Here is a 14489-nt window from a genome sequence, read left to right on the forward strand (position 1 = left end):
ACTGTGGCCTACATTGGACATACCTGGGCAGTAGCGCAGAGCAGCCAAGCGGTGCTAACGTCGCTGAGCGTCGATATACGTTCGGCGGTGAATGGTTCGAGGCAAGGCAAAGAGAGCGCGAGGCGACACACCAGCACTTCGTTCACGAGGAAGTGTTGCCTGTTAAACAAAAATGTTGAATTTTATAACAAAATCTAGTGAAATAGATAGCAAATGACCAATTAATCATTTAAAAATTATATGGACATGATAAAAAATACAGGACCTGAATGTTTCAAAATTCAAGGTCTTTTTAACTTCCAAAAAGGAATCAAGTAAGGCTGCCATTTGATTTCTTACATTTTATCCAACAAAATATTGTATAGATCCTATATACTTAAGCCCAATACATATTTGACCGACTAAATCGCTATTTTCTTGTTTTGCATACCCCAAGATGAGCTCTCAGTGACCGTGACGTCACGGTCACTTATTTTGTTAGGAGTGTTTTGCGAGTCAAGTAAGACTGTGGGACTTTGACTATCATTTCTGACTTTTGTATTGCTTTAATGCAATGGATCCCATATAAACATTAGATCCTAAAAACTTGATCGATGAAACTATTAATAAAAAATTGTAATCCAGCTTATGCTATCACTTAACACATCCCAAGTATCACACAGCAAGTATTAAATAAATATGGACGGCCAAAGTAGCCAGATATATCGTAACACACCTTGTTGCCAAAGAAATAAAGAAGTGTTCCGATATATTTGGGCACCTTGGCCTTCGCTATATATTTGATGCTGTAATTTTCAAAGTAATTAGGTGACCATAACAAGTAACAATTAAAAATACAATAAACTTGTTGCTTCTGATGTATTCTCTGACATTATATTTCACTGTATTTAACTTTTACTTTTAATTTTTTGTTATATTTATTTTTCCTTAATAATTATTTGTAATGAATTATAATCTTATACAATCTGACGATCTTTTTGTGAGTTCATGTTATTCAATAATATAGTCCTCCATGTCGTATCCGACAACGGCGACCTTTACAATTTCCTCTGATGAGCACGTACAAGTATATGGCCCGCAAAACCGAACTTAGTCTTAAATATCCGGTCGCACTGTGCACAATAAAGCTGCCCTTGGTCGTTATATCTGTATGCGTAGGACGGCTTAGGTCGAGACTTCCGTTGAAGGCGCTTTTGGTCCAGGTGTTCAAGTCGAGCTTCTTCGAAAATACTACACCTTCTCTTACCTTATTATACCGCCATTCTGATCTCTGAATCGCAAGCTCCTCCCGACGCCATAATGGGATGTCGCAAGCTTTGAGATGACGCTTCAGAACGTCTTTATATCGCAGAAACTGTCCCCCGTGGCTACGCTTCCCATCCTAGAGTTCCGAATAGAAAACGGACTTAGGGGGTCTACAGTCATCCTTGCGACAGACGTGGCCACTCCATCTTAGTTTGCTTTTCATTAGTGTTGGCGGTAGAACCACTCCCGAATGGTCCACCAAAATGTAGCGAGCTGATCCAGTCCCCGACTTGGCTCACCCACTGTTGGCGATCTGACTCACTCCACGAATAAGTCTCCAAATACTTCTCTTTGGTGTCCGCTATGGGCCGGGGTGACTCGTTGATTTGGTTTGTGACACAAAGCCATCCACGGCCTTGGTTCTGGTGAAGACCCGAATCGCTACGACACGGAATCTCAGGATAGGTAGATGCGTAAGAAAACTCGATATTTCACATACACGTATATTAATTAACGCACACTACTCTAAATTCGGACACTAGGGCCTGAGTGCGCTACAATCGTGATACGATTATTAGTTTTATGGATTGACAAGATTTATACCGATAACACGTGACGTGCTCAATATGGCGGATAGCTCAACTGTGGCCTGTTACCCGACAGACAAACAGTACGTACGTTAGCTGCAACGCTCGGTATCCGACTAACCGGCGGAAATAGGGCCATCAACATGAAATGTGTCCGTAATGAAAGCAGTGACACATGATCTACTTTTTAATCTTTGGATGCTAAGCAATTCGCCGTTCATGGCGCGTACCGTGTAATTGCGTTTGGCATGAACAATTAGAATGGCATCCATACCGGACTTATTGGCCCGACGTAATACCTCCGTGTTAGTCACACGATCTTGCCACTTAATCCTAAGTACGCTGCGTAAACAACGCATGTGGAAAGTGTCAAGCCCTCTGATATCTCCTTTGTACAGGCACCAAGACTCTTAGGAACATTGCACCATTGTTAAATATCATGTAATTTTCAATGAGAAATAAATTATTCTATCTAGCTATCTATATATAGTGTGGCTTGTTTTTAAATATGAACTTCTGCCTTTACATGACGACCCTGCCAACTTCCCAAAGACACGGATCCCAATATTCAACTGGCTTTAATACTCACAGTGACGCGTCAGAGTTGAACTGTGGAGAGGCCATCATCTCCTTGGCGGTTTCCCAGCGGCTCAGATACCGTTGTAGGCACGGCAGAGCTGAGCAGACTTTGAGAATCACTGAGCCGGCTCTAAGTTCCATCAGGAGTGATGCGGCTGTGGTGGAAACCCATTTCTGTTGACAAGTATGGTCTGAATTAGTTACATGTTATGTTTAGACTTAAAAGTAAAGTTTAACTGATAGGGAAGCCCAAAATTCTGTGTGTTCAAGCAAAATGTAGTTAGTCACCCTTGTTAACAACCTTCTAAACTATTTGTTTGAGTCTCAATGGAAATGTATAATAGTGAATACATTTTGCGAGATCGGTAATAGCGATGAGATCCCAAACACTCGTGCTCTCTCTGTCCCTACTGCTGGAAGTGTATATAGTGTATCCATTTTATAGATATTACCTTGACATCAGCTTGTGGCTGGGCACGCTCGCTGTCCTCATCGCTGCCGGCCGCGTGCGGCGCCAGCTCCGAGCCGGCGCTCTTCAGCTTCAGTGTTCAACGCTACTCGCTGCATACTTGTTGCTTATAACGATGAGATCCCAAACACTCGTGCTCTCTCTGTCCCTACTGCTGGAAGTGTATATAGTGTATCCATTTTATGGATATTACCTTGACATCAGCTTGTGGCTGGGCACGCTCGCTGTCCTCATCGCTGCCGGCCGCGTGCGGCGCCAGCTCCGAGCCGGCGCTCTTCAGCTTCAGTGTTCAACGCTACTCGCTGCATACTTGTTGCTTATAACGATGAGATCCCAAACACTCGTGCTCTCTCTGTCCCTACTGTTGGAAGTGTATATAGTGTATCCATTTTATAGATTTACCTTGACATCAGCTTGTGGCTGGGCACTCTCGCTGTCCTCATCGCTGCCGGCCGCGTCCGGCGCCAGCTCCGAGCCGGCGCTCTTCAGCTTCAGTGTTCAACGCTACTCGCTGCATACTTGTTGCTTATAACGATGAGATCCCAAACACTCGTGCTCTCTCTGTCCCTACTGCTGGAAGTGTATATGGTGTACCCATTTTTAAGATTTTACCTTGACATCAGCTTGTGGCTGGGCACTCTCGCTGTCCTCATCGCTGCCGGCCGCGTCCGGCGCCAGCTCCGAGCCGGCGCTCTTCAGCTTCAGTGTTCAACGCTACTCGCTGCATACTTGTTGCTTATAACGATGAGATCCCAAACACTCGTGCTCTCTCTGTCCCTACTGTTGGAAGTGTATATAGTGTATCCATTTTATAGATTTACCTTGACATCAGCTTGTGGCTGGGCACTCTCGCTGTCCTCATCGCTGCCGGCCGCGTCCGGCGCCAGCTCCGAGCCGGCGCTCTTCAGCTTCAGTGTTCAACGCTACTCGCTGCATACTTGTTGCTTATAACGATGAGATCCCAAACACTCGTGCTCTCTCTGTCCCTACTGCTGGAAGTGTATATGGTGTACCCATTTTTAAGATTTTACCTTGACATCAGCTTGGGGCTGGGCACTCTCGCTGTCCTCATCGCTGCCGGCCGCGTCCGGCGCCAGCTCCGAGCCGGCGCTCTTCAGCTTCAGTGTTCAACGCTACTCGCTGCATACTTGTTGCTTATAACGATGAGATCCCAAACACTCGTGCTCTCTCTGTCCCTACTGTTGGAAGTGTATATAGTGTATCCATTTTATAGATTTACCTTGACATCAGCTTGTGGCTGGGCACTCTCGCTGTCCTCATCGCTGCCGGCCGCGTCCGGCGCCAGCTCCGAGCCGGCGCTCTTCAGCTTCAGTGTTCAACGCTACTCGCTGCATACTTGTTGCTTATAACGATGAGATCCCAAACACTCGTGCTCTCTCTGTCCCTACTGCTGGAAGTGTATATGGTGTACCCATTTTTAAGATTTTACCTTGACATCAGCTTGTGGCTGGGCACTCTCGCTGTCCTCATCGCTGCCGGGCGCGAGCGGCGCCAGCGCCGAGCCAGCGCTCTTCAGTGGCTCGGTCAGCTGCTCTAGGAGCGCGTCGGAGCGGCGCTGGGTGTTGGACACGGCCTGCTTTTCGGCCGCGATCGGTGGTGTTGTTGATGTCGTGGCAGCGTCTGCGAGGGAAATATGCTTAAGGATCGGTTGCACTAAGCTGACACCGTTTATGCGTTCGCTAAATTTGTGAAAATGTATGGGAAGTTTCATATATCACTGCTGCGTGACGTTGATCAGTCTGTGGTTGGTGTATCTGGCCCTAAGTCGCGCGGTCTTTATAAAATTCTTCTGAAGAAATTTCCGTATATGAGCGTATATTTCGTTTTTTTTTTCAGCCGTAGGCAATAAGAACACACGTCTTTTGACTGCTGAAACTGAAAGCAATCGCTACTTTGTTGATAAAGGCAACAATCGTTTATTACATAGATTATTCAACTAGTAGTTAAATCAGTTACTTTTTCGAATTGTCAAAACGATTGGCCACCATGGAATTTATATGAAATGCTAGCAAACGACGTCACGGTCAAGTTACCTACTACCTACTACGCCAATTCTTGGGATTAGTCGCCAAGCGGACCCCAGGCTCCCATGAGCTGTGGAAAAATGGCGGGACAACGCGAGGAAGATAATGACCTCAGGAATGCATGGTTACAATCTGCCGGGTTTAAATGGCCCACGGTGTAGAACGTGCTAACTCCATGATACAATCTTGTAGCACAACGTTGTCACTTGTCGGTGACAGAGAAGATGCCACAGAAACAACTAGGGCTCCTGATATCCGTGATACACGCCGATCCGTAGCTACGGGTTCTTAAGCCCGGCGGTACTAAGATCACGAATTTCACGAACACGGCAAGGTACGTACCTCGTACCTACGTTCGCGTCCGGATTCACGTGACACGCCGTGACCGTGACACGCCATGATACGTAGCCCGTACCTGCGTTCGTGTGCGGAGCTTCGGGCTCGGTTCCGTTGGATAGGTACTTATCGCACGTCTCGTAGGTTCGACACGCCCGGGAGAAAAATAAATAAGGACTAGGTATTATTGAATTGAGTTACCACTTAGTATATTGAATACGGGACGTTCGTCGGACAAACATTTACGTGTGAATTAAACTTAAATTGTATTTTTTGCATCGATTTGAATATAATGGTTATATCTAAATAATTTGGGGTTGTTCTGTTTTTTGTATAACCAGCTATTGATTTTAGTCAAAACTAGCGACCTGCTCGTTGCATTGCACTAATATAATAATAATAAATAAATATTATACGACATTATTACACAAATTGACTAAGTCCCACAGTAAGCACAATAAGGCTTGTGTTGAGGGTACTTATACAACGATATATATAATATATAAATATTTATAAATACTTAAATACATAGAAAACACCCATGACTCAGGAACAAATATCCATGCTCATCACACAAATACATGCCCTTACCAGGATTTGAACCCGAGACCATCAGCTTCGTAGTAAGTATCATTATAATTATGAACTTAAGCAACGCTGTGCTACTGGTTGTCATTATTAAATCAAAAGAAGACATTTTATTCTGTTAAGTATTAATGAAATGAATGAAACATACTTGTAAAAGCTTGCTACTATCAAAGAATATAACGTAGCCTAAATATAAACAAGGCAATCCTAATTCAAAGAAACAAAAGGGTAAATTTCTGCAAATCTTCGGTAGATATGATAAAGGTAATACAGGTAAACAAATTCAACAAAAACACATGTACGGGGCCACGGAAAAAAAAGTACGCAGCTGCAGTTCTTATCAGTTTCGGACTTTCGGCACATTAAAGAGTACTGTTTATTTCTAGATTGAAGGTAATAATGACATATTATTGTTAGAGTGTTTTATTGTATGACTAACAAGCTAAGCCAACATACCGGGTTTTTTTTGTAGATAAGAAGTGCAGTTGCACGTGCAGACAAAATGAAACAAACAATATACATAAGTAGCTGTGGGCTTTACCTTTTGTTCGTGAAGTTGAAAGAAGTGACCGCGATGTTTTGTTTTACAATGCGTGGTATTTTTTATTTAATCCCGAGGGGGCAGTTTAGAATTTTGAACTCCCATTCATTGTCATTAGTTACTCCTGACATCACAGTTGGTCTCCTGACACACAGTGTTGTGGTATTATTTTAGCAACCCGCTTATTAAAGTAGCTATTCATTGTAATTAATGTTTTGTTCTATTCATTTATTACTCATTAATATTTAAAAGGACTTACTATTGGAAATAAATTTTAATTCAAAAGTAATGAAACGGAATTAGAGCTATGAATAAAAAAATCACGATACATTTTTATTCGTAGCTCTTAGAGACCGCATCGTATCTTCACTCAACGTCGCGGGCGGACCGAACCGGCGTGTTCTTAAGATACGTGAAGCCGTGATCACGCCTACACGGATCTACACGGATTCACGTACCCTAATTTCACGTAGCCGAATTTCACGTGTGGAACGGACCAGAAAACCGTTGCCGTGAAACACGAAACCGGGCGCACGGCTACGGGTTCACGAATCACGGACACCACCGCGAGCCCTAGAAACAACCATAACTCAGTAAAAATGTACAGGCACGTACCAGGTATGATGACGTGAGCGGGCAGTTTGGCGCTCTTGAGGAGCGACGTGAGGATGACCAGGTCCAGTTGGGGGTAGCCGCCCCCTTCGATACCGCATAGACCCACGATAGGGAGAAGGAGCTAGACAAAAACAAATTTAAATTAAAAAAAAATAGATTGGACACACTGGATAAATTACTACTACATTCACAATATTTTTCACAATATTACTAGTCGTAACAATATATCTGTATTCTGTATATAGCGATGTCCCGCTCGCACACCGGAGCGACGGGCGATTTCTTTTTTTTTTTGTGGTAGAGGCAAACGAGCAGACGGATCACCTGATGGTAAGCGATTACCGCCGCCTATGGACACCTGCAACACCAGAGGGGTTGTAAGTGCGTTGCCAGAATTTAAGATAGTACGCTCTTTTCTTGAAGGTTTAAACCGTATCGGTCCGGAAATACCGCAGGCGACAGTTAATCCAATCCAATATTCAGAGAAATTGAATTGGATATTGGTATCCAATGTAAAGACCACCTAACGTGCACTTTTCCAGATGATAGAAAAGTTGAATGACACATTCGTAGCAGCGGTAGTGTTAGAGCCCTCATAGCAGGTCCCGGATTACGCGGAACGCCGCGCGTTGAGATTTGTAAGATAGATCCTACACTAACGTCTCCCGAGCGTCAGCGTCTACTCAACTCTATGGCTACTGCTCGACGCAACGTTGGCGCAACTGCGCAGCGACGCCAAAATCCATAGCGCTGACTAGACACCGACGCTCAAAAGACGCTAATGCAAATGGTTGTAGTAACTAACCTGCTTAACTGACACATTCGTGGCAGCGGTAGTGGTAGAGTCCTCATAGCTGAGTCCGGCCTCGGAGAGTTTCTTGAGGATCTGTCGTAGGATCACGCGGAACGCGTCGCGTGCTGGCCCTAGCTGGTCGGGCGACACTGTGGATGTTTAATTTAATTTAATCCCATATCAGAGAGAGGAAACGAATAACGCTACCATCGCTGTCAGTTCAAGCCGCTCCCGGTGAGGACTCGAACACCGGTACACTCTTGGCAACGGTCCGTCATAAGTGAGCTACGAGCGGTCGGGATGAGCTGGAGCGTGGCCAGAAGGGTCGCTAAAGATAAAAAGGCGTAGCACAAGCTTGTGGAGGCCCTTTTCACGTCTGGGGACCCTTAGGACAAAAGCAACATCAGGGACGAACTTTACAGAAATCGGCAGTCTTATGCCTCTCTATGGCTTGTATTTTGGAACCCATAATATGGGTATGGAGCACGGTATTTTTTAACATGAACCGTTTCAAAGGATCGCATATCTTCAGAGTACAGACAAAAAAAGAGTTTAGGAAGGGCGGAAGATCATCACACATAGATGCAATTTTACTTGGAATATACTGATGTGAAATGTTCATCAATGAAAATACATTCACCAAGCCCGTTTTATTGGTCAAACCATCCAGAAGGGCTGCCGGAAAATCGAAAATCTAAATGTCTTTATCTGCCTAGCTTGTGCCAGCATGTTGCATTGCAAACATGCTAGGGGTGAGTTACCTATGAGATGGTCTAAGGGCCTACGCTAGCTGACGCGGGTGCACGGAGCGGACGAGGGCACGTGGCGGGCGTCCGCGTCAGCTAGCGTAGGCCCTAACACTATGAAGAGGTCGGCTGGTGGCAGTCCGCAACATGCAGGTTTATGACCGCGCAAAATGGTGACAAATGACATGAGATCGCGATCCTCAGCAATGAGCGAATGAGAAAGAAGAATCTGCCTCTCTGACGTTCTTGCAAATTCGAGTGATAGGCAGGCACATAACTTTCTTTCGGTATTGGTAGGCTCTCAGTATTAGATTTATAATTGAATAATTTTAAGTTGAAATACTTACAGTTTGAAGCGTTGACTGTGATAAAATGCGCTGATAGGCACGCGAAACATGTGTAGAAGAGATCGTATCTTTCAGCATGGGTCTGAAAGTCGGTTTCACTGTTAACAAAAAAATATATTAATTTTACTCATAAATATTAGACGGTACGGTCACCTGCAATTAAATCTTGCATGAAGAAGCAAACAATTATTATTATATCTGGTAAATATTGTGATCGCTATCAAATACTTATTTGTAGAGCTATAAGTGTATAAATGACATCGTAATAATTTTATACGTATACGTAAAGAATTTGAAGTCTAAAGTTTAACCCTTTGAATGCCAAGAGCCATCGTTACTAGTCGTGCCCACAGCGCCAAGGACAACTGTGAGATGACGTACACTGTCAAAGTAACCTTCACACTTTCAAGTAAATTTACATCAGCTCGCTTGCGCCCGGGAGCTTGGCGTTTGGGTGATGTTTGTGTTTATGACATAAAGCGTTCAAAAGGTTAAAAGGAGTCACTTTTCTCACATAAAAATTAAAGTTAATAAAAACCAACTTGAGATAAGATGATTCAAAAGAATTAAAGAGAAACCTTTGCAATAATATTTTTGTAAACATTTGGGTCTAAAATATGCATAACAATAACTCGCTAAGCGCGTGGCGTTACGTTTTAAATGATTCGCAAGCTATATAAGAATGTAAAATATAAAAAATTAAGAATTTCGACGCAGGTTTCACTCATGGTTTTACGTTTGTACAATTTCAAACCACCGACCGCACATAACATCAGTTATCCGCGACCACGACCAATGAAACCTGCGTCGAAACGTCGGAAATAAGGAACCTGCGTCGAAACGTCGGAAATAAGGTTAACAAATAAATTCGCAATAGACCCGGTTATTTAATATGTTTATAATTTAAGAAATGTCAATGATTTCGGAATCTACGTCTAGATTTCTTTTAGGAAGCACATAGAACAGTAGTTCAATTCTTAAATTAAATAAACATATATATTTTTTAAATAAACTTGCGTTAGGTGGGCATTAGTCTTCATTGTACCCTGATCCTACAATTCATTCAAATATGCTGATTAATACACGTTCATAGTAGAGTTTAATGGTGGTATTCCACTTGTCCAATTTCTTGGTCCAATGTGCATTGAGTCTCACTCTCCCATCAAGTAAAATGTGAGATTCAAGTACACATTGGACCACGAAATTGGACAGGACATCGCCACACTTTGTCTTTGCAAATGGCAAGCAGCATTCGCTAGGACAGACTAATAGTAATATACCCTTTTTTTCAAGCGAAACGTGGAGAGTGACTAAAGGCCTAACTAATAAACTTCAGGTCTTCGGCAACAAGTCCCTCAGGTCGATCCTTCGCGTTTTCTGGCCAAAAACTATTCGAAATGAAGACCTATGGAGTATTTGCCGGCAAACACCCATTGACGAAGAAATTGCGACACGGAAATGGAGATGGATAAGGCATACTATTCGAAGAGGGGAAACGAATAATGCTACCATAGCTTTCGCGTGGAAACCGCCGGACGGAAGCCCTGGCTCCGGGCGTCCTGTACACTCTTGGCAACGGTCCGTCCTAAGAGAGCTACGAGCGGTCGGGTTGAGCAGGAGCGAGGCCAGAAGGCGAGCTAAAGATAGAAAGGCGTGGCGCGAGCTTGTGAAGGCCCTTATGCACCTCTAGGGTGCTTTAGGGCAAAAACAACAAATGTTTTAGTACAGTAAATGTGAAAATATGGGTCCACGCAACTTATTCAAAAATATGTCCCATAGCTCTTCATTCGCCGACGTATTAAGAGCTATGGGACATATTATTGAGTAACCTATATTTTTACATTTGACTGTACAATTACATTACATTAATATATTTGGTTGCATGTCGCATACGTGAAAAAGGCCTCTCCCAAGGCATTGATGGTGGGTGAGTATGCTTGAATAAAAGTATAAGTTCTATTTAATTTCCAAATCTATTCAGACAGGTGTATCGGATATCTATATATCAGAAATCTTTACTTAATACTTTCCGTGCTCCATAGTGTAAAACAGATAGCGGGGGCAGACTATCATTTGGTAAACTTAATGCATTTAATTAGCTTTAGAGGTTAAAATAGTTTCATCATATTAAGCAATAATGACTCATTGTATTGTTTTACTCTTTAATATCACAAATACATCTGTAACTGTTCTGCAAGGCGCTGTTGGTTCTTCCCTTGGGTATATTTTGGGAGTAAGATTTTATGTCGTAGCCATATCAGGTGCCATTTTTAGCCTCGTAAGGCCCAAGGTCCTACCTATAGGACTTATTCAGTTCGATGAAATTTAAATCATATTCAATTAGGACAGAGTTGCATTTGTTTTGTTTCGTGCAATTTTCAAACAAAATAAAATCTACTGTATTCCGTGCACTATAGGTTCAAATTCCAGTGGCAAATTTTGGATTTTTCATTTCTATGGCTGGGCCTTAAGAGGATATCATGTTCAAATGTAATTTTGACTTAACTAATTTCAAAAAGGACAATCACCCCTCTTTCACCTCCCTCAATCCCTGTATGATTAACACTTGAGAATTTGCTACACTTAATAAGATGGTCATGAATAGGACTAAGGGCCCAGTTTGTTCGGAACAGTTCTGAGCGAGCAATTGTTGGTTCGGTTAATGGAAACGCTTGCTCCAATAGTAAATAGGAAGAGGAAAGATTTGCTCAAAATGATTGCCCAGAACACTGTGAAAATATGCAGTATACCAAGATAGGAAATGTACAGTCAGCAACTATTGGCTTGACACCCCTGCATATAAATACATATATATGCAGGAGTGACAATCTAATAGCTTTGCTAACTGTACCAGGGGGAGGAAACTAAAGCATTCGGGCTTTCTCGGCTCTGTTCGGCTCAGCATTGCTCCAAGCAATTATTAGGGTTGGCACAACTTGATGTTCCTTTCTGTGCACAACCACAAATAAGATAATTACATTAATTCTGATAACCCTAAATAGTCGAAAGGGATAGTTCCATAGATTATAAAGGGACAACATGATTCGGCCCTGAATCACTGTCAAACTTTGGTTTTGTAGGAAGTTTCCTTTCTGTACGGTAGTACTATTACTTATTCTGTGGCTGTACATAGAAAGCACTGAATAAAGCACATAGACAAGGTACACTACTTTTCTCAGCTTAGGCACTACAAAAAATTAATGACTAGAGACAAGTTTTAAGCATTTCTATTTTAAACTTAAATTTGTTTAAAATATTCTTCCTATAAAATAGTATAAATAAGGAAATATTGTTAAGTAACTAATGACAAACCGAATATGTTTAAATAAAATATATATTTACAAATACAATAAGGATATTTGTATCTTCCATTTTTTTAGAAATCTAGGCTATAACAGCGAAAATCGAAGTTCATCAACTGCGGGCATTTTTCTCTGTCACTCTAATTACGTCTCAGTGAGAGTAAAAGAGAAAGATCCCCACAATTTGCGAAAATCGGTTTTCCCAGTAGGCTCCCTGATTCACGAGGAATCTTCTTAAAAATAGCTAGCATGCCTGCTGAATATTTCACATGCGAATAATATCTAGATGACCGGTTTGGCCTAGTGGGTAGTGACCCTGCCTACGAAGCTGATGGTCCCCGGTTCAAATCCTGGTAAGGGCATTTATTCGTGTGATGACCATGGATATTTGTTCTTGAGTCATGGGTATTTTCTATGTATTTAAGTATTTATAAATATTTATAGTCTCAATATAAAAAAGACTATAATAGACTCTTCCATTCTTTCAAGCTTAACTTACGCTAGCCAGACATGGGTCTAGACCGAAAAAGTAAAAAATAAAATCTTATCTTGTCAACATGCTATGGAACGAAGTGAGAAAAATACAAAAAACGAGAAATGCAGACATCCGCATGAAAACTAAATTGACAGATGCCCTTGAATTTAGTTTAAAACAGAAGTGGAACTAGGCCGGGTACTTGTCAAGATACGAAGATAGGAGATGGACTTACCAAATAACTAAATGGCCGGGCCCAACAGGTAAAAGAAAATGGGGAAGACAAAAGAAAAGGTGGGCCGCTGACATAATAACCACAGCAGGAAAATGTTGGATGCATATGGCAAAGGACAGAGGAAGGTGGAAAGGAATGGAGGAGGCTTTTACCTTCAGAGGGGCTACATAACAAAGATGGAAGAAATAGTTGTAAATTAGAAACACATTGCAAAACTTGTTAAGTGGAAAAAAAGCTTTAATAATATTAATAAAATTATTTATATATTATATATAAATATTTTTATAAAACAATAAGTTAGACTGGTGTTTCTTAGTGATGTGATACGACTTTACAAACTTTGAACTGTATAGACACAGGACACTGTGTGACATAGGCTCATCAGCTAAATAGCTGCTCGCTTATAATAATATTATTATTATATTATAACGAGCCCATTGTGTCCCACTGCTGGGCAAAGGCCTCCCCCCTCTTCTTCCACTCATCCCGGTTTTGAGCTACGACCGACCAGTCCCTCAAAAAGGAGTCTAAGTTATCCCGCCACCGCCGACGAGGTCTGCCAGATCCCCGGTTTGACTCGTGGGGCACCCAATCTGTGGTTATCTTGGCCCACAAGTCATTCGGCATGCGGCATAATATAATAATAATAATAATATATATCGTTGTTTAGTGCTCTCAACACAAGCCTTATTGAGCTTACTGTGGGACTTTAGTCAATTTGTGTAATAATGTCTTGTAATATTTATTTATTTATTATTTATCTGTTTTATAACCGATTTGTTGAGATTAAATTAGTATTTCTAGTGTAAAATCGAATGCCCAAAAAAACCGCATACGAAAAGCGGCTTATATTAGATTTTTTCTGGAATATCGTACCACCGAAGTAATAATTGACCTATCACAATTCGATAAATATCGTTCAATAACCTAGACATAAATGATTAATTTAGTCTAAAATTTTCAGGGAAATAAGAATAATCGTAAATTTGCTGAATAATGGTACGATGAATCAAAATTAGGACGGTAGTATTATACGGACATGGACACTCACCTTTTGAGGATCGATTGTATTATCTCTGCAACATCATTTTTGTCGAAAAATGGGCCGTACAAAGCTGTTAATATTGGTTTAACTGTAGTAGACCACTCGATATTTCCTCCCGAAGCGGCCATTATCGCACTAATATTTTCTTTTTCGACTTCTTACATTTGCTGTACGTATTTCTGTCACTTTGGTAGATCTACTCTGTCTATGGTTGCTGGCACAGATAATACCAGAATTGGTCAACACTCCTAGATACGTCACATTTGCGTAAATTGTTTATGATTTACGCACGCGGATACAAACTGAATTTGAACTGAATGGTCTTTTTTATGCTTGATTCTCGATTAAAAGTTTAAAAATGTATTATATAAATGTATTAATAAATGCGTTATAATTAAACACGGAAACGGGAAGATACGTTCATGCAACTGGTCATAGACAATCAAATAGACAATAATCGTAAAAACAAAAGAACGTGGTTTTCATAAAATAAAACACAGGCTCTTACAATAGGAACTGTGCGCGTTGGAGGGTCTGCCAT

The 14489-nt window shown here is 41.7% G+C and overlaps 1 protein-coding gene across 7 annotated transcripts in view; it reads right to left on the reverse strand.

Moving 5' to 3' along the window:
• LOC133524761 (protein purity of essence) overlaps positions 1-14411 on the reverse strand; it is a 145994-nt gene extending 131583 nt beyond the window's left edge. For 3 of the 7 annotated variants that reach the window (XM_061860916.1, XM_061860920.1, XM_061860914.1), the window contains exons 1-7: positions 13955-14410; positions 8892-8989; positions 7811-7947; positions 7006-7126; positions 4331-4521; positions 2422-2585; positions 24-159 (exon numbers count right to left, since the gene is read on the reverse strand). In XM_061860916.1, the coding sequence (XP_061716900.1) occupies positions 24-159; positions 2422-2585; positions 4331-4521; positions 7006-7126; positions 7811-7947; positions 8892-8989; positions 13955-14076 (969 nt within the window). In that variant the 5' untranslated portion in view covers positions 14077-14410. Of the gene's footprint in view, positions 1-23; positions 160-2421; positions 2586-2863; positions 2987-3282; positions 3365-4330; positions 4522-7005; positions 7127-7810; positions 7948-8891; positions 8990-13954 lie in introns of those variants that run through there. The other 4 variants (XM_061860908.1, XM_061860940.1, XM_061860932.1 and 1 more) reach the window with 4 other exon arrangements.
• Positions 14412-14489: the final 78 nt, after the last annotated feature.

Source organism: Cydia pomonella, chromosome 1, assembly GCF_033807575.1.
Source record: "Cydia pomonella isolate Wapato2018A chromosome 1, ilCydPomo1, whole genome shotgun sequence".
NCBI lineage: Eukaryota > Metazoa > Arthropoda > Insecta > Lepidoptera > Tortricidae > Cydia > Cydia pomonella.